Genomic DNA, 21,091 nt, shown 5'->3' with positions numbered 1-21,091 from the left:
CAGCGGTCCTGGTTTGGTCTGGAAAAAAGAAGGTGAACAGGTGAATGATCCAGAATTGAGTGCAACAGTGGACCATAAAACTTAAGAACTAAAGTATTGAAATTATAGGGCACAGTCTAGGCTGGATAGAAGAAAAAGTAAGAAGATTGTGGGGATGGGGGGGCACAGTTGATGGCAAATTAGAAAAGCAGAGGAGGAAGGGGACTAGATGTTTCTGTGAGGTCTAAGAACACAGGGGGAATGCTCTGACTGAGAGAGCCAGGTGCCAAGAGGTTGTGGTGAAAGAGTGGGGTAACTGATTTTTAAATTTCAGAAGTTGAGTGATTTCAGGTGGTAAGTTCAAGGATATGGCTTTGGGAGAGCTCATCAGAAATGGAAGGGTGATGAAGGCCAAAAGAGATGAGGAAGTAGAGGAACTGGGAGCCCAGAGCCAAATGGGTCATCCTTCATGGGTGGCTGAAGTTGTCCAGGTGACAGAAAGACTTAAGATGGTGAAAAGGACAAAGAGTTCAGAGTTGACATAGTCAAAGAATTAAGGGAACCTCCAAGAAGCTGAGGGAGGGAGGTTGAGGGTAGCAGTTGGGAAACATGAACTTCAACAGGGCAGGGGTTTTGAAAGAGGATAATGAAAGAGGAGCACACCAAAGGCTGCAATAGCAAAAAGGACCAGAGCCCTCAGGAACATGTGGAGGGAGAATCTGTCCCACAGCAGGGTTCTTAGGGACCAGCCAGGTTTGGTCAGATGTGAGGTAGAGGATTCTTGTTGGTGGAGGTCACAGATGTGAAGGAGTCTGTTTACCTGGAACCAGGTACCAGGTAACAGGAAACAGCTGAGACGGCATGGTTCTGAGGAAGACAGGAGCCGAAGGGGCCCATTCCAAGGCATCACCTTCTTCCCACTCCTCTGCGCCGTGAGGGTGATTTGCTAAAAGCAAAAATGACAAATTATTTTTTAAAAGTTTCCTCATTGGGCTGGGCACAGTGGTTCATGCCTGTAATCCCAGCACTTTGGGAGGCCAAGGCGGGCAGATCATTTGAGGTCAGGAGTTCAAGACTAGCATGGCCAACATGGTGAAACCCATCTCTACTAAAAATAATACAAAAATTAGGCAGGTGTGGTGGCGTGCACCTGTAGTCCCAGCTACTCAGGAGGCTGAGGCAGGAGAATCACTTGAACCCAGGAGGCGGAGGTTGCAGTGAGCTGAGATCTCGCCACTGCACTCCAGCCTGGGCAACAAAGCAAGACTCTGTCAAAAAAAAAAAAAAAACTTCCTCATTTAGCAACTGGAAGTTTATTAGGTCTAGTGAAAAGTGACTTTTACCATAGATATCCTCCTTAAAGGGTGGCCTATGGCTCATGCCAGTCCACAAACTGTCCCTGATGAAATAAGAACAGAAACTGAGAGTAAATGGTTACTTTTCAAGCAATTTGCATTGCCACGTTGTCCAAGTACATGCCAATGGTGTGGACCATTCAAGTATCATTGCACTCTAATGGTGAGTTTTGGGTGGACAGGCAGCAAACTGACCACAGGCAGGAGGACCACATTACAACCCATGAGATTTTAAGGTTAGTTTGTCAACTGTAAGTCAAAAACATATAAAAATCTGAGCAAATGTAAGCATTTCTTTTCTTTTCTTTTCTTTTTTTTTTTTTTTTTTTTTTTGAGACTGAGTCTCGCCCTGTTTCCCAGGCTGGAGTACAGTGGCGCGATCTCTGCTCACTGCAACCTCCACCTCCAGAGTTCAAGTGATTCTCCTGCCTCAGACCCCTGAGTAGCTAGGATTACAGGCGCCCACCACCAGACCCGGCTAATTTTTGTATTTTTAGTAGAGACAGGGTTTTGCCATTTTGGCCAGGCTGGTCTCGAACTCCTGACCTCAGGTGATCCACCCGTCTTGGCCTCTCAAAGTGCTGGGATTACAGGCATGAGCTACTGCGCCTGCCCAAGCATTTCTTTATTTTTCTAACTTGTTAACCTTTTACCATCAAGTTAATTCTAATCAAGTTTTTAAAAATTTATAGTTTAATATTATTATCTAAGTTGGAGATATAAAATTTGTGTTGTTCATTTGTTAGCCAGACTTTACAGATTGTAAAACAAAGCCTCACAGAAAAATTTTGGCCAAAAAATTACTTTAAATGTCTTATCTTCCTTTCCAACCAACATCTCTCTCTGAGGCTGGTTTCTCTATTGTGAGTGTTATTAAAAGAAAACACAAGCTTATATGTTATCCCCTGCAAATAACACTATTGTTAATCTGAACTAGCTGAGATAAATTAAAAGAATCCAATCCTCATTTATCACATTAAAAACTTGAATATTGTATCAGGCAATATTTGCTATAATTAAAAAAGAAAAGAAAAGAAAAAATAAAACTTCAATATTGATATATATTCAAAGTGAGAGTATGTATGTAATATAAAAAAATCACGGCTTCACTCGTAACTTTTTGTTTAGTTATAACTGCAGAATGACAGGAGTATCATAGTGAATCTGTATTAAATGCTCTAGGTACACTTTCAATGAATAATACGTACTAACCTCATAATTCTTTTATATTTCCCTGTTTGTTCTCATATTTTTAAAAGGTAATTTTTTTTTTTTTTTTGAGACAGAGTTTCACTCTTATTGCCCAGGCTGGAGCACAATGGCACAATCTCACTCACTTCAACCTCTGCCTCCCAGGTTCAAGCGATTCTCCTGCCTCAGCCTCCCAAGTAGCTGAGATTACAGGCATGTGCCACCAGGCCCGGCTAATTTTGTATTTTTAGTAGAGACGAGGTTTCACAATGTTGGTCAGGCTGGTCTCAAATTCCTGACCTTAGGTGATCCACCAGCCTTGGCCTCCCAAAAGTGCTGGGATTACAGGTGTGAGCCACTGTGCCTGGCCTTGAAAGGTAATTTAATGTCTGTTGAAACTAATATTTTAAATTTTGGCTTGTATTTTATACTTCTTTGGATGTATTTTATTTTTCTTGAAATTCTTTATTTTTGTATTTCATAAAAATATTGGCCCATGATGGACAGATGATACAAATTTTAAAAAACAACACACCAGTCTTTCACCACTAAGATTTGAGAAGTATGGTTCTATGCATCCGTAAAGTCCCAGAGATGTGGCTGGCTATTTACACCAGATTAACTGCCCTTCACCCCTGTGAACAGTCACTCTGGGTCAGGACTCGAGCCTTGAGAGGGCAGCAGCAGGGGGGGACCAGAGCCAGGACTACAACTGGTGGGGTTGGGGGTGCTTACATACTGGGTTCCTGAGCCAGGCAACTCCATTTACTTTGGTGGGTCACTTCCACAGTTTCTGCAGAACTCTGGAACAGCTAAACACACAGTACAATTTCTTCTCCAGTCATAGGCTAGTGGCCCAAGGGTGGCAAAGGCCACCATTGGCTGGAAATCATGCCAACAGGAGAGTCGGGGTCCAAGGCTACTGCTGCTACTCTGGGCCTTAGTGTCACAGGTGACTTAATAGAGGCCCCAGGGAGGACTATGAGTTTATGCAATTGAGGTGTGGGAGAACAATACATCACTGTTCTTTCTTTTCTGAAAAGAGGTACTTAAGCCTTTGCCTGTCACTTGAGAATCTCCTCTATCAATGGTCCCCACTGCTAACAGCTGCCTGGCCCTTGGAAACCCTGCTGGATTCTGCCCTTCCCTGCTCTTGGGGGGCCCTAGGTTCCCTCTCTTACTTTTTTCCCCTGAATCTTGTCATACCGATGTACAGGCATTGCTGAGCCTCAGCGCTGCTGGTCCTGGAGGCTGCTGGTCTAAGCTAAAGGCCTGGATTTCTCTCACTGGTTTTCAATTCTTTGGGACTTCAGAGCAGGATCAGCCTGAACTTTGGGCATTTGGCATGGTGAATGCCCAAGTACTGCGGAGCAAACATTTCCTTTAACCTTGGATTCAGTCATCGTGCTGTGGCTTTATAGAACTTAGGAACTACAGGCTAAAGTAGTATGGAGAAAAGGCTCTCACTTTCGGATGTTTTCAGAAAAAAAAAGCAAAGAAAACATTTTCTAAAAAGAAGATGCATTAGAAAGGAGCGGGTTGATTTCATAAGGTGGGAAGCACTCCAATACAGAATACGTTTTGTAAACTTTTTAAAAATGTCTTTCTACTTCCTGGTGCAGCAGGATGATAGGCAAGGTGGCTTCCTCCTCATTCTATGATTAATTTCTTCATTTGCACCCCAAGCCTGTGCACATGCTGTCGTCTTGTTCTGGAATGCCTCCCTCCAGTTCCCCTGGAGAACTGAGACCATGCTCATGCCTTCCTCAAGTGGCTTCTGAGCCCCCAAGCAGAGGGATTCCCTCCACTGTCATCACGACCACTTCTGCTGCCTGCGCAGACGGAGCCCCTTTCAAGGGCTGGGACTGTGTCGGTTCCTTTCTGGATTCACAGAGCAGCATGGAACTGAGTCGCACTGAGGGAGGACTCAGGACATCTTGAGATGAAGAGTGGGACGGAGGAACCCAGGCTCAGGAGGGAAGACTCCTCCACCTAAGGAGTCCTTGGGGATCTGGCATGGCAACCCTACCCACCCCCCTTTCCCCCCTCCACCACCCCCCGCCCTCCGCCAACCACAGCAGCCCCGAGAATCCACTGAAGCTCCAGAAGGGATGTCAGACTCCTGGCCCCAAGGAGGGGCTCTGGAATGTGAGGGGCCAGGCCTTCTTCCTGGCCATTTCCTCTCAACTTGCACCCCAGAAACAAGCACTCTGTTTACAGTGAGGATGTTGGGGGCTCCAGGAGGCAGAGTTGCCCGCCCTGAACTACTTTCCAGGGAAAAGCAAACCCATCTGATCTTGTGATTGGATTAGGGCGGTTTCTTCAGGTCTTGCTGTCTCCAAGTGCCCTCTGCTGGCTACAGAAAAAGAATTCCTTTTAGGATATGATGTTTTTGAGCCATGAGCTCAGATGTACAAAAAATTTCATTTTTTTCTAAATCTCGACTTAATCCCTATTATAAGCTCGCAATTGACTCAGGTAATTCAGCATGACTTTCCTCCTCCACCAACTTCTCCCCAGGTGGCATCTAGGTTCTGGGTGCTGGCACTGGCCAGAGCTGCGGGGGAGGCTGGTGTCCACTTCCTTTGTCCCGTTGGCAAGGCTCTTCAGGACGTACCTGCCTCTCTGCTCCCAGGCAGTGTGTGGAATGATTCCCACATCTGTCTGGGGCCAGGTACTTCAGGATCTCCTGGGACTTCTCCACTGAGACGTATCTGCTGGCACTTCTACTTCCTCACTGCACCATGTGGTCCCTGCCCTGTGATGGGGTGAGTTGCTGGGGATGGGCTCTGGAACATCCTTACTTCCCCAGGACCCCTGCCAAATGAGCTCATCTGTCCTTGGAGCCCCAGACTCATCAGGGGCTTCTCCTATAACTTTGGATGTGGCCCACAGACGGGGAAAGGAGAAAGGCTCCCACACCAGTTGAACGCTGGCATCCCTTCCAACTCCCACGGCCTGGAGAATCTGCATGAAGTCCTTGTCCTTTGTGTTTGGCAAGCAGGAGTAGCACAGGAGGAGTAAGCAGTAAAAAGAGAAACTGTTTCACCAACTTGATGCTTTAAAAATTTTTAAATTTTTTTTTTTTTTTTAAAGAGAGAGAGAGAGAGAAAAAAACTGGCTCCACAAGTTTCCTTCTAAATCTTTTGGTCTCACACCAAAACATATACTCAGCTTTGTCCTTCCTTCCTTTCATATTTGAAAACCAGGAATTTTATTATCTTTGTTTTCTGGTCTCACCAAATGCCTCTTTGACAACTTCTCCCTTAGGCCATGACATCCTCTTTTGAACTTCCTGGGCTGGAAGAAGGGCTTGGGATACACATGAAGAAATTCGGCATAGAACAGTGACGATGCACCAAACCACCTTGAACATCCTCCCGTCACACACGAGACAGAAGAATGCCTTCCAGGGTTTACAAAACATCTATCAGTAGAGGGCATTAGAGGGCTTCCCATCTTTTGAGATGAACTCTTTTTGCTCCCACACCTTTTTATTATTTTTTAAGTTTATTCTTTACTTTTTCCGAAAACACTTCAAAGTGACTTGCAGACACCAAGCCCCTTTATCTTAATCCTTTAGCTCCTAGGAAATAGGACATGCCCTTACATATCCACAGTGCAATTATCAATCTCAGTAAATTTTATATTGATACAATTTTTAAAATACATGCTATATATTCAAATTTCTGATTGTCCCAACACTGTCTTTTATAGCATTTTTTCCCACTCCAGTATCCCATTCAGATCATGAATTGCATTCGTTGCCTTGTCTCTTTATTCTCCTTTAATCTGGAACAGTTCCTTAGTCTTTGTCATGAAACTGACAATTTTTAAAGGGATAGGTACATTGTTTTACAAAATAATAAATGTCCCTCAAAATGTCAACCACATGGTTCAGGTTTTGCATTTGTGGCAGGAACAGCACAGCATGATGTGTGTCTCTCCCAGTACATCTCATAACAGGTGATGTCTTATAGCAGTTTGTCCCATTTTGGGTAATGTTAAATTTTACGACTTGTTTAAAGTGGCGTACCACAGAGTTATCCACTGCAAAGATATTGTCCCCCCTTTGTAAGTAATAAGCATTCTGTGGGAAGATACAATGGGTGTAAATATTCTGCTGCCTAATGAATTTTTACCCAATGGTTTTAATATCCATTGTTGTCTGAATTAGTTAGTATTATGGTTTCAAAACGGTGGTTGTTCTTTTTTTTTGAAACGGAGTTTCGCTCTTGTTCTGGAGTGCAATGGCACGATCTCGGCTCACCGCAACCTCGGCCTCCCGGGTTCAAGCGATTCTCCTGCCTTAGCTTCCCGTGTAGCTGGGATTACAGGCATGCGCCACCGTGCCCAGCTAATTTTGTATTTTTAGTAGAGACGGGGTTTCTCCATGTTGGTCAGGCTGGTCTTGAACTCCCAACCTCAGGTGATCCGCCTGTCTCGGCCTCCCAAAGTGCTGGGATTACTGGTATGAGCCACTACACCCAGTGAAATGGTAGTTTTTCTAATTCTATTGTCCCTTCTGTATTTGTCATTCACCTTCCTTCTACTGTAAGGAAGGGCATAGAGGAATGCATTCTAGGATCCCCTTTCCATCCTTCCTCTGCTTGGAATGCCTTCCCCACTTGGCAAATCCTGGAAACCCAGATACAGGGTCACCTTACCTCAAAGCTTTCCCTGCCCACCCACTCTCTCTCTTCCCTTCAATTAAGATGGGCTGTGGCTATCTGACCTTCTTAGAGCCCCTGAGACAAGGAGAGACTGGAAAGGGGAATTTGCGTCCCACAGCAGAACTCCCACCCAAACTCCACCTGCTCTAGTGCAGTGGGTCTCAAACTATGGTGCACACCAGAATCACCTTGAGGGCTTGTTAAAACACAGATACCTGGGCCCTATACCTGGGATTCTAAGGCACTATCAAAAAATCTTACTGGCTTAACAACAAAGTTTATTTCTCCATCAGGTTACATGTCAGATAGGTTGGCAGGAAGCTCTGGTCCACATACTTGGAGACTCAGGATGGTGGAGACTCCAGCACTTCAATACGTGACCTGAGGCTTTAACACACAGGAAGAGAGGAGCACAGAGTCATGCACGGGTTTTTCTCTGCTTATTGCCCATTGGCCAGCCACTAATCATGTGACCTGCTGGACTGCAATGGCTGGGAAATGGGGATCTGATGAATCAGTTGGTGAGCACCATAATTTCTGCTACCACCACACTCCCTTGATCCTACCAGCCCACTACCACACAGGCCTTCTTTTAGTTCTTCAAACGCACCAAAGTGCTTTTCTGCCTCCGGGCCTTCACACCAGCTGCTCTCTCTACGGAAATGCTCTTGTGCCAGATCTCACATGCTTCACTCAAGTGCCCCTCCCTGGAGTGGCTTTCTCTTACTGTCCAATCCAAAGCAGCCACCCACTCCTTCACACCACCCTGTTTTAATTCTCTGCACAGCCCTTGTTATTCTACACTTGGTGGTGTTCTCTCTAGATTGTACATTCCGTGACAGCAGAAACTGGCTCACTTGTTCGTCCCCAGTACTTACAATGCCTGGCACATGGTAGGTGCTCAAAATACATTGACTCAACTAATTAACTCTAAGGTGCGTTACTGTTTTCATGTCACAGGTTTAAAAAAAAAAAAATGGAGGACCTAAAGAGGGTAAGTGGCTTGCCCAAGGTCACACCACTGCCAAATGGTTAGCACGTAACTTAAAATCCATGATGCCACATCCTACCACAGTGTTTATTTGCATAATCTCACTGCTTTCAAATATTGAGGTGGCAGAATATTTTTTTCTTTTGTTCTTCTCACAATTCTCCGTCTGGTGGACCTCCACTGTCCTTGGTTGTCTCTTAACACAACTCTATGGAAGGCAATTTGGCAATAACCATCTAGGAATTTATTTCACAGATGTACTCACATATGTGGACAATTGCATATATGTAAGGTTTTTTCATTACAGTACCGTGATAGCAAAAGATTAGAATTAACCCAGTGACACCAGGCACAGTGGCTCACACCTGTTATCTCGGTGCTTTGGGAGGCTGAGGCAGGAGGATTGCTTGAGCCCAGGACTTCAAGAAGAGCATGGGCAACACGGTGAGACCCCCACCTCTACAAAGAATACAAAATAAATAAAAATTAGCTGTGCATGGTGGCACACACCTGTGATCCCAGCTACTTGGGAGGCTGAGGCAGGAGGATTACTTGAGCCCAGGAGGTCAAGGCTGCAGTAAGCCATGTTCATGCCACTGTACTGCAGCCTGGGCAATGGAGTGAGATCCTGTCTCCAAAAAAAAAAAAAAAAAAAAGAATTATCCCAGTGACCATCTGTAAGGGATGGTTCATAAAGGTATGTATAATTCACAGCAGGTGTATGCACACAGTGGAATAGTACACAGCCCTGAAAAGTGAAGAACATCTTCAGAGTCTGACTGGAAAGTTGTCTAAGGTATGATATCATGTTGAAAGAAAGAAGGCATATAACAGTATGTGAAGTATATGCCTTTCATTTAATTTTGCAAAGAGCTAAACACTTTCAAGTCTTACATAAAGAGATCGTCTCCTTGATGAAAAGATAAAAACAAAATACAAATCAGAATACCAGTGTGGTTTCCATCATTTGAACTTTTATTGATGCTCATTAGTGAATAAAATTGTGTTGATTTTTGATGCATTACAACACACTTTTTGGTAGTGGTTGCACAATGTTGACCGTTTATTTATTTACTATACTAAATATTGCAACCTCTGAACTGCCAATTTTTACATGGTATTTCTGGCAATGATGAGTGGCTTCTCTCTCTGAATACATAAAATGGTCCATTCAGTCCACGGTTTTCATATTCCTTTGTTATTCTATCTACTGCTTTAAAATACATTCAAATAAAAAGATATAAGTTACTTGCAGTGAATGCACACATACAACAGCAAGGAGAGCTGAGAACAAAATTAACCAACACTCTTGTGTTCAGAGAATAAATAGTCTGAAACCGTGGGACTGAGGCTTGTTCCTTAGGGGCTTTCTCAACCTTGGTGGACATAAGGTTACCCTCACTCAATGGAAGGACACATCTTCTGCTGCCGGGGAGGACACAGAATGACAGTTTCATTTATATGGGATGTTTTCCTTCCATAAATGTCTGGAACACGGTGTCACGGGACACCACAGTGTACAGTGCAGCCCTCAAATTAGAATAAATAAGTCACATGGTTGGACTGGAATGCCACAGACACACTATGACTGGAACTGGAAGGAACGAGAATGTTTATTTAAAATACGGCAGACATAAATAATAAATAAAAGTTTAAAACTTAATCGGCGACAGCAACAGGACCAGCCTCCCTTGTTGCATTCATGATTCTTTTCACAAGCACCTGGATCTTTTCCTAAGGACAAAAAGTGGCACAAGGAGACAAAAGGCTTTGGAGGGAAAGAAAATACCTTGTTGTGACCATGTGCTGTTCTGAAACAAGAAGGAAAAGCATGTGGGCATTGAATGGCTGCAATCAAAGACCGCACGGTGACAGCACCCTGGCCAGCCTCGGGTTTCAGAAAAAGCGCTGGAGCCAGCGGAATACTAAAGCCTTGTTTCCCCCTGGAACCGGTTTGGTATTATGCCTGGTTGTGGTTCTTCCCCTCTACATTTGGTGTTGACACATTTCTTTAATAAGCTTTTTCCCTATCCTTTTTCCTTTCAGTCCTATTGTTAAAGGTGTCTTGGGTCCGGTCTTAAATCAATTTGGTTGTGACTCTGGGTCCCAGAAAAAAGCTGCTATCTCATTAGCGGCTTGGTGTGTTTGAAATTCATATTTGAACCACATAGAAAACATACACTACCAGTACCATTACTTCCCTGCATATATATGTAAAAAAAAAGGAAAAATAAAACAAATCACACAGAACACAGAGGAGCTGCTGAACAACGCAGCATGAGTGTAAATACATTCTCTTTCGGGTCAGACATTTGGCCTGACAGCTGATTACAAAACACAGGATGACTTCAAGGGGAAGGCATGAAAACAAAAGGTCACACCTCAAAAAAGAAACGACTGTCCACTGAGGCAGAGCAGTGAAGGTCTTGAAGAAGCTGGGCCACCCATAAAAGAAAAGCCCTCCGATCAGGAAAGCCACGTCAGCTGCACATGGCTGAGGATGGAGGCTCCTTACGCTCCTACAGGGTGGGCGAGGTGAGGTGTCCGATGACACCCAGATGTGTTATGACCCGTGCCGCGTGACAGCTCATGGTGTGCCAGCCACGGAATTCACTGGTTTCCTATCCATGGGATAAGAACACACTTGGGAGTTTCAGTGCTTCTCAAAAGGAAAGAAGAAAGGACCCCACCTTCCCCCAGGTTAGCACAGGTGATGTCCTCATAAGAGTGATGACAGTGCAGGGGCACTTCCTGTGGGACCGGAAGAAAGAGCAGGGCGGACACGAGGTCTCCAAGTCCTATGTACACATTTTACAAAGTTTCCACACTTCCTCCATTAGGCACGAGGTTGATTTGTCTAGCTTAGGAGGGGGTGGACAGAGAAGGGCAGAGGGAGGGAGTGCACTGTGGGGGGAAGAGAGGGAGGTGGGAGCAAGAGAGGAGAATGTGGGTCTCCTCTAGGGCAACCGGCCCCCCTCCAGTCCTCACCGTAAGCTAGTTTGTTTGGAGAGCTTAGCACCCATCAAGATGCCCGAGGTGAGAGTCACAGGAGCTTTCATCTGCATGCTAGATCCCACCATGGTGGGGAAGCTGCGATTCCGCCGGATGCCACTATTGAGCTGCAGCCCACCGATGGCACTGGTGACAGTGGGGCATCTGAGGGGCAGGCCCTCAGGTACCAGGCCTCTGGGGACAAGGGCAGGTGCTGGCCCCGGGGGCCCACAGAGGAGGGGTCCCTGCTCCTCAGTCAAGGTGGGGACATGGGCTCGCCCTGAGTTCACCACTTTGGCCACCCCAAACCTCCTGACTTTGTCCACGAGGTTGAGGTTGGAGACGGACACGTCGGTCTGGCTCTCGCTGCTGCGGACGTTCTTTTCTCTCACTTCCCTCAGGATGGAGCTGGCTGGCTTGGAAGCCAGGAAATTGTCGTAGGGAGGGCTCGTGCACTTGAACTCAAAGGAGGGTGGGGAGGATGTGGGTGTCTGCATAGGCGAGTTCGGCGGAGTAGAGGGGATCACAGCCATCTTGTGTGTGTAGGAGTGCAGGAGGGAGCCCCGGCCGGCCCTGTCCCAGCTCTGGGGGTCGTACACGGCAGCAGAAATGCCCCGCTCCTTCAACAGCCACACGAGCCCCAGGGATGTGCTCATGGTGGTCGTGGACTCACGGGTGTTAGTGAAGGACTCAGCCAGGCTCAGTCTCCGTGGAGTGCATGGTGTGGCCACCGGCGTGGATTTCAAGTGGCTGGTGCTGCCACAAGCTGGAGTTGGGGCTGAGTTAAGGCTGCAAGAAGAGATGACAGGTTATTCACCAGAAATGCCCACGAGCTCCATAGAAAGGGTCAGTGGCCAGTTTCCTGCAGGGGGGGTAGGGACGACCCGGGACACGATGAGAGGGTTCCACCAGCTGAGGCCCCCAAAGGCTCTGTCCACGTCTGCTCCTCCCTCTCACCCTTCAAGGGAAGCATGGTTTAAGTTAACAGGAAGCTGCACATGATCCCCTTTGCCCATCCCTGGTTGGTGGGTATAGTTGTCCCCTTTGCAGATGAAGAAACAGGCTCAGAGCTAAGGGTTTACTTGGTGTCACATCTGGCTGTTAAGTGGACAACCCAAGTTGAGGGAGTCTAAATCTGTTAGAGAACGGGAAAGGAAGCCCTTTGGCAAAGAGGCATTCTTTCTCCACCAAATTTACCCAGATTCCAGCGTTCCTTCTTAGTACCTACTTCTCCCTGAAGCAAGACGTGAACCAGGACTCTGGGAGATGAGATACTCCTTATCTTAGGAAGGGTAAGGATGGCCACAGTGCATGGACTGAGGCCAGGCTGTGCCCCTCCAGTCAGTTGTGGCCGTGAGCTCCTGAATCCTGGGTGCAGAGCCCTTTCCTCTGCACCATGCTGCCCTTAACCCTCTTTATATCCTTGCCCAAATCCATTCTAACCAGTGGAGTTAGAGGGTCGCAGGGAGACATGTCACATATGAAGAGATCTACATCAACGGCGCTACCCAGGGAAAGGCCCACTGAAATGTGTGGGGCCTGAGTTACGGAAGGAAAGCAGAAAGATTTGTTCATTCACTCGTGTTGTGCTCACTAGGGACTCGCTAGGTTCCAGCAGTTGGGATCCAGTCATGGAGTCCATTAGGACAGAAAAGTTTCCAGAAGGGCAGCAGAGGGGAATGCATTGCTGTCTGCTTAAAAAGCAGGAAAGGTTCTTTTTTTAATATATAATTGCAATTACTTTTGCACCAACCTAATAATTCAGTATCCCTAAAAACTGTCAAAAATTGCCAATGCCGCCTCTATCTCAAGTCGTCACGGCGGGGTATTGGGGAAAATTTTCAACTAGTAATAAACCTCATTGGCTATGATACTGCCACTGTGCAAAGCTTGGAAAGGTTCTCTTTTAACAGCTGCTACAGGGATCCAGGGGAGGCCAAACAGGCATGGAAGCCCTATACTGCTTCTCAGTGAGCAACCAAGGGGCAAAGATGCACAGCCCTCCTAACAGTCTCGTGGGACATGCCCTGGTGCCGGCTCCAGGATTTTGCTGGGGCTGCCAGTGTGCCTTGGAGCAGGTCAGCTGCGTGGTCCCTAGGAGCTGGGGATGGAGACTTCTCTCCCCAGTCTGGCAGAAGGAAGTCCATGTACTCTGAGAAAGGCACCAAAGGAGGGAATGGGAAGGAAAAGGGCCCATTCTGGAGCAGGTCTTTGCAATGACCAGAGAAGGGGCTCCCTCCCTCGTGGGAAACACGAGGTTCAAAGCAACGTACAAGCTAGGGGAACCAACTGGCCCCACACTCAGGTGACCTCAGCCCTGGGAGGTCAGCACAGGGTGGGGATCCCAGAACAGGCCATCTCACACAAGCTCAGGGGTGGAGATGCTGGTGGGCTGGGGGACTCAGAAAAGCATGATTAGAAACCACAACAAATTCCTAAGGTTAAACGTGGATTTTTTCAAAAGGCATGTGTGGAGTTTTACAAATGTTGATGTACCCTCAGTAAAGGGCAAACATGCTCTAGACTTAAAATCATGTTGATGTGGCCATCCCTAGGGAGATTTTGTTTCCATTTTGTTTGTTTCAATTGATTTGTTTCCATTTTATTTCAAGCAGCCTTTCTTTCAAACTCAAGCCAAAAAAAAAAAAAAAAAAAAAAAAGCCTTCTCTTGCTACTGACTTCCCAGGCTTTGTTCGGCCCTGACACAGCCACATGAAAACCCGTGTTTGGTTTGAGTCCTATGGCTACAGTCAGGAGTGCCATCTAGTTACCCAGGGCACCAGCCTCTCATAGGGAGAAGCTTGGTTCCATGGTTTTGAAAACAATCTCTTTCCAACATAAAGCCACAGGATGAGGAAGCCAAGTTCTCCAGGGGCAGAGAGACGGAGGAGGCAAAGCTAATATTTATGATCCCCGTCTGGTGAGAACTTAGGGTTAAGCCTTTATTAGTGCTGGCACTCGGCTTGACTGGGGGTGTTTAGCTGGGTTAGGGGCATCGACCATCAAGGCCAAGTTAGCCAGGCACAACCACAGAGACACATCCAAGCCTAAGTCCCCGGGTTAGTGGCGGCCACGCGTGCACACACAGCTCCTTCCACAGGGCCCTGCCAGGGCAGGCACTGCTGGCGGTGTGCTCACCCCCTGCCTCGCCCGTGGGCTCAGACTCTCTGCCCTATATCTCCTCTCAGCTCAACGGGGCATATGGCTGCTTCGTCGTCCTCCTCACATGACCTGCGGAGAATTATTCATAGTTTAAGGTGCTCCCTGGCTGACTGCTCCCGCCCCTTCTGCTTTACCTTCCAGCAACCCAGCATCTTACACCACAGAGGAAACAGCTGAGGGGGTCGCTCTACTCTGTTAGGGGAAAGCATTTTCTCTTTTGCTGGCAGCAGTGAAAGGCCTGAAATCAGGCCAAACAGACCAACTCACACCAGACAAGTCCTCCCCATACATGGTGCTCCAGACAGAAATGGACCATGCTGGGCACATGGCTCAGTCTTGGAGTCTTCTCATTTTGGTCATTACAGTTTGGCTGTGCTGCATGGTTCCTGGGGCCTATTCCAGAGGCACAAGGGGTTCCACAGGGCTCAGTAATTCCATCCATAAATAAAAGAACTCTGTGCTCTACTGACAAACTTGGGGGCAAAAAATCCAACAGACTTTAGCCATAGGGCCTGGGTAGTGTCAACTTCAGCTGGTTAAGGAGCGACCTAAGAATCCATTCCCAACTAAATGGCCAACTAAAAGGGCAACTAAAGGTGGGTCAGTCCAGGTCTCTTTATTTGAGCCAGATCCAAATAAATAATAGCCTCAACTCAAAAGGAAAGATGGGCTTGAACCCAGGAGGTGGAGGTTGCAGTTAGCCGAGATCACACCACTACACTCCAGCCTGGGCAACAGAGCAAAACTCTGCCTCAAAAAAAAAAAAAAAACAAAAAAACAAAAAACAACAACAAAAGGAAGGATGGGACCCAGAACAAGTGCCTGCAAATGCTGAGATGCTTACACTGGCTTGAGTTGGTTTTTCTATGAGCCTCTCTACTTGGCTTTCCTCAACATTAAGCCTTGCAGGGAAGGGAGTGCCCTGACTTCACCCTACCCCTGCCCACCCCAAAGCCAGGGTCCCTTACCTTGGTGTGACCCGAGTGAGCTCATCTGAAGGATGCAGGATGCGACAGGTGGTGAAGGTGAAGGTGGAGTTGGTCTGAGACATGCACTTCCCAGGATGGTGGGCTAAATTGGGAGGAACAAAACATATTCCTTGCATCCAAGTACAACCACAATAAAAATTAAAATCCAGCATGTCACTCAACAGATGCAAGAAGTGATGAGCTACCTTGTTAACTGGATCTGGGCGAGGAAGGTGAAACGCAAATGTTCTGGATTGAAGGCGAGTCCTCAAAAATAACCACAATTTTGAGCACTGGTCTGCAGAGCACCAAATTCCAGCTTCCGACCCAATCCAGACAAGGTTTCTCATCAGTATTCTTGGGCCAGTAGTGGATCCAGTCTGGGGGTGGGAGGCGAAGGGGGTGGGGTAATGGGCCTTTGTGGGATAAATTTGGTTTCCCTTCTCAGGTCAGAACCTGCTGTCTTCTTTTGCTGCTTTACATTTCTTTGCATTGGCAACAGCTACCAAAGCTCTGCTCAGAGGAAGGGGAGAGGTACAGGCGGGGAGAGGCACTTGACACCTGCAAACAGGGCAAGGCTCACAGCTCCCTTTCTGCTTACACAAAAAGGGGCTTGGGGATGCTGGCTCCACTACTGTCTATTTGTGATCGTTATGGTGGGAGATGGGGACTTCAGCTGCCTCAGCAACAACGTGGCAAGAGTTCCAGAGATCAGGGCTCTCTAGGGTCCTGAGCTCCAGGATCAGGTCTGGTCTGACACACATCAGTGTGAGCAGTACAGGGTCCCCCTACCCCCTAGCTGCTTTCTTGACATCTCTAAGATGTCTGATTTCTAATGAAAATGGGATGGCAACAAGTTGTTCTCAATTTACTTCCTTTTAATGCTCTAACAAGTTATTGCTGAGGTGGCTGAAGACTATGGTCTGCAGCAAAGTAAATCATGGAAGTGTTAGGACCATGCATGGGAAAGCTGGCAAAGGAACAAGGAACAGAGTCTATGGGAGACATCATGATTGCAGAGGTCATCCTCATTCATAACTCAAGCATCAGGAAAAAAAAAAATAATAAAATTTAAAAAAAAAGATGCTGCCCCAAATAGCATGCACGATGAAGTGCCGGGATGATTCTCCCACCCAACCTCACCCCACCCTCTGCCCCTGTAGCAGCTCAGCCCCCAGAGACCTCCTGGGAGAAAACTGATTCAGATATCAGAGGCCATAAGGATTCAAAGGCCATGAAGATTCAAAAGGCTGTGAACTAGAATCTTCTAGCTCCTTATGGTATATTTTCTCTTGGATTTGACAAAAAGGAAAACAATGGAATTGGTTGCTGCCCCAAACCTACAGGTCCACACAGTTGACTATGTCTTAAAAGAAAACCAGGAACCCGATGACACAAACAAAAAAATAAATGCTGGAGACACAAATTAAAGGCAGGCAGGACAAATCCAGAGTACAAAAGTGATGGTGACTAGAGGAACAAGGCAAGATGGTTTGCCCTGATTTTTAAGGTCTGACTCGGGTCTGTGTGTCAAAGCAGGCTCCCATGGCACCTGACGTGACAGCCAGCACCACGGCCACAGGAGAAAACTCTCAGCCATGGGGAGCTCCAGGCAAAGCAGGAGGGAAGGAAAAAAAAAACACATAAAAATAGCCTTTATGAATCTTTCTCAATCAGTGAACATAATGGCTCAGGAACTCCAATAAGTAAGAAACTGCCACAAGCAAAACAAAAATGGAGTAAGCTATGAAGAGAAGGCAACCAAACAATCACGATTCTCTTCCTGCAATAAGGTCTAGAAACAAAAATAACAAAAAGCCTGGGAAGAGCATCCCAAATAACAGGCATGAGGGGTTATTTGGGAAGGAGGAGAGGGGGAAAGCAGTAAATAGAAATAAGACAACACAGTTGAAAGAGAGATAACATTTAAAAGAAATCAAACAAGGGAAGGCTGGATTTAAAATCAGAAGCATACCCCCATTTAAACACATGGCCAGAATATCAAATCAAAAGGTCACAAATGTTCACCTCCTCCTCCACCCTCTTACATATTGGATCTTCAATTGCAACAGGGAGTGTAAGATGGACATTTTAGAGACGTAGTTGCATCAGCAGAAGCAAACCCATCTTATACAAATGGGTTTTGGGGATAGGAAAAGGCTGCTAAAAATTCACAAGTCACCATTCCCCAGAAGCAATGAATAGCCGTAGAAGACCAAGGAAGATCAATAAGTTTCCAAAGTGCTAAAGCCAGAGATTTGGCCCTTCCAAAATACCACCAGGACGCCTGGACCCGTGGGCTCTCCGCATGTCACCACTGACTGCCAGGATGCTGCTGCACCTCCCTTCCTTGAGACACAACAGAGAGACAGTGAGTCACCCAAGAATGAGATCGTCAGAGGCTCCTCATGCTTGCTACAGAGAAGCAACGGGCTGATTCCTAAAGCCCTGGGTGCAGGAAGAGAGCAAGTTCTAAAAAAAAAAAAAAAAAAAAAAAAAGAGAGAAACATAAAACATCCTTCTTGGCAGGAAATAGGGGGGTTGGGTGAGGGCTCACTGTGAAGTCACCAAGCCCATGCCACGCACCAAAGCCCCCTTCTTTATCTAAACAAAAAGTTCTTTGCAGAAGATGGTATTATGTGTTCATCCCATGCTGCTCATTTGGGAGCTCAAAGGATAGAGTTTCTTGGATTTAAGGCTTTAATTCCCTATTTAAATTCTTAGTCTTTCTCTCAACCTGAGTGGAGGGCTTCCTAGTGTTTTGAAGAGACAGGCACATGTTAAATGGGTTAGAGTATTAACAATGACAAATATTTTCATCATTTGATTTAGGAATGAATTTGGATTTACCAATAAAAACCCCTAATTCTTTTTTAATTGTTCTTCCTCCCCCAGATTCTGACACTGGTACAAAATGTGATACGCTTTAAACTTCATTAATCCTTGATTATTATTCAAGATCTCCTGTGTTGATGAACTGCCCGTAGCTGTCGTGCAGATGTTTTGTTCTTAAAACACACCACATGCAAGCACACATCCTTCAGCTAGCTACAGGTGGACACATCAGAGGACTTTGCAAGAGTGAGAACCACTCTTACTTTCACTCTTACAGAGTGAGAGCTCACCTGCTCTCTCTAGTTGGACTCTGGTGAGCCTTCTGCCTGGAGTAGGTATGCTTGGTAAGTGGCACTGAGTGCCCATGCTCCTCGGGGGCCCATGATGCCTGGGACTGACTGGAAAACTGGGTGGTTGGGATCCTTCTGCTGCAGCCAGTGAGGAGGGAGCCCTGACACGGCCCCCACTCCCTGGATGCCCCTCAGACTGCACTATATAGAGCAGGGTGGCTGCTGCTCTGTGGACTGCTTGGGCCTCCCAGGGAAAATAGGTAGGAAGCCCACTGCTTCCCATGGCCCAGTGCTTTCACAGTGAGAAGAAGGGGACACAGAAGAGGCTGGGACACTCCGGTGGGGCCCAGAGGTTCCACAGGGATTTGCAGGATGATTGGAACTCTGCCCGTCTGGCCGCCCATAATACAATTTGTACACACCTGCTCATGCATTTTCTTCCCTTCTAATGGCGCTTTCCTTCCCGCATCCCTGGGAAGTGCTGGGGACAACAGAAGCTTTCTTCTCTCTAAAGGCCATCATAGAACCTAGTCCTTAAAAGAACCCTCACATGAGCCCAGAGACATTGGAAAATGCAACCGTACTTGGCATGTTGCTATGGGGAAACTGAGGGTGCAATATACACCCAGACACAGCTGCTTCCAAGGAAGCCTCTGAGAACGGAGAAACACTGGCCATGCCACACACCCAAGCTATTTTAAAAACTCACATAAATAACTTCTATAAATGTAAATTTACAAAAGCATCTCAAAATCTTGGAAAAGGGACTCCACCTTTGTGATGCACTGAGGGCCTTCCATGTTCTTTTTGCCACTCTTGGGAAGTGGCCGACTTGTGTAAAATAAACCCTATGACCCTGACCTTTCTTTCCTTAACTTAAGCATGTAGTGGGATGCTGCTGTCACATGACTTGGATCTGCTTTGCAAGTTCTATAAACTCCTCAACCAGTACACACACACACACACACACACGCCAACAGTGGCACCCACAGGCCAGCCTGTTCAATCCAAGTAAAAACAAATCTGTTGAAAATAAAAGCCATTGTCCATCCAGCTTAAGGGTGTGTCTTGGACTATCCCCTAGGAATATCAGTATATTTTAGTTGTTTAATGCCCAGCTTCTAATGACTTTGTTGCCTTTTGCTTGAGGGGTGGAAAGGGGAGAGGAAGATGTGTCTTTGCCTGTCAGCTGCATGAGAAACAGTTCCCTTTCCATTAAACAGATAGGGAAGAAGCAATGCTTTATCTCTTCCTAAAAGACTAAAATATCAGGGCATGGAAGATGCTCTAAAGACTTTCCTGTCTCTTCATTATGTAACTCTGCCCATGATATTTTCAGGGGGAAAAAAAGTTCTATGATGAGTTCGTGTGGGAAAAGCTGCATAGTTTGTCCTACGAGTCATCATTAATACAAGTACTATGTTAGGGATTCATGTGGCTTTAACAAGTGTTTTCTCTGGAGGTGAGGAGTGGGGGAATCAAGAGCAGTTTCAGATGCAGCAGTGCAGCTTTCTTGTTTTAAAAAATACAAAAGTGATTTTAAACTGTAATATGTTGTACAAGATAACACTTTTAAAGGCCTTAGTTCTGGGCTTCACAGAGGCTTGGTATTTATTTTTTTCTCTGCTTAAGCATTTCTTCAACAGAGCTCTCGACTGCCCCTGCAGCTCCGTAGAGATCCCTGAGCTCCTCGGTGATCAGACATCTGGCCAGCAGGAACCTGGGAGGTTTCTATCACAGAGATTTCAAACCACACATCACAAGATCTTTTTCTGGTCTCTGCACAACTTATTTTTGGTTTCTGCAAAATTAAAAGTCGACTCTTCTTCCCACTACACCAAGTTGCCTACCCTGTTTCATCTGAAAAGTATGTGATTTAAGAGATAAACAATTTCACGGCATTGTGCAGAGAGGGTCAGAAATTCTCTCAAGTGCCCCTGGGGTATCTTCTAGAGAGAGGGGGATTTTTAGAATGCTATTAAAACGTCCAAAGGGCAAATGCAGAAATCCCTTTGTAGTCTTCAGACACCAACAAAGCTGGTCCCTATACCCTCTGTCCTCTTGTCCTTCCTTCTGTGGCAGACACCAACAGGTGAAGGGAGCTGGCCTGGCTGAGCTGCATCAAGACCTTTCCCCACTAGTGCGTTCAAGGCCAGCACAAGAGAGCACTTCACCTGTGCTTCACTAGGCAGTGTGGTTGCACAGCTCCTCCTCTCAACACAGGGTGCTCCCTCAAGGGCCCTCCACATTAGAAGGGTGTCAGGTTCAGACACCTCCTCAGCAACCCACGTGCCTCTAGGAGCACCAGGGGGCCCTCTGTAGTGTTCAGAGGTGAGGATACCAGAGAGAAAATGCTCAACAAGTGGGATTTGTTCTGGATATTTTAAGCAGGGTTGACTCTATGCTGTTTGTTTTGAAGGAGTCAATTCTTTCATTCTTCATTCATTTTTCCACTTGCAGGTAGCAGTTGGCCTGTTTTACTCTGGCTTAATATATATTCTGATGGCAGAGCACAGGGCTTTCCTTAGCATCTCCTAATACAGGTGGGTGTGAGCCAACTATCCACTCTGTCCATAACAACAAAACTCCCTCATAACTGCCATAAAACCAGGCTGAATCAAAGTGTTCCCAACAGCATGGGAACTCACATCAACTC

General features: G+C 46.4%; 1 protein-coding gene and 1 pseudogene across 17 annotated transcripts in view; both read right to left on the bottom strand.

Annotated features, from left to right (window-relative positions):
* Positions 1-9,143: 9,143 nt before the first annotated feature.
* TRAK1 (trafficking kinesin protein 1) overlaps positions 9,144-21,091 on the bottom strand; it is a 211,902-nt gene continuing 199,954 nt past the window's right edge. For 16 of the 17 annotated variants that reach the window (XM_055381357.2, XM_055381356.2, XM_055381359.2 and 13 more), the window contains 2 exons: positions 15,311-15,413; positions 9,144-11,969 (listed from right to left, as the gene is read on the bottom strand). In XM_055381357.2, the coding sequence (XP_055237332.2) occupies positions 11,174-11,969; positions 15,311-15,413 (899 nt within the window). In that variant the 3' untranslated portion in view covers positions 9,144-11,173. Of the gene's footprint in view, positions 11,970-13,854; positions 14,412-15,310; positions 15,414-21,091 lie in introns of those variants that run through there. The other variant, XM_055381361.2, reaches the window with a different exon arrangement.
* On the bottom strand, positions 12,946-13,071 carry LOC115934073 (uncharacterized; annotated as a pseudogene).

This window comes from Gorilla gorilla, chromosome 2 (genome assembly GCF_029281585.2).
Source record: "Gorilla gorilla gorilla isolate KB3781 chromosome 2, NHGRI_mGorGor1-v2.1_pri, whole genome shotgun sequence".
Classification (NCBI taxonomy): Eukaryota; Metazoa; Chordata; class Mammalia; order Primates; family Hominidae; genus Gorilla; species Gorilla gorilla.
The sequence above is the reverse complement of the archived record's forward strand: the minus strand, read 5'-3'. Positions and strand labels throughout refer to the sequence as shown.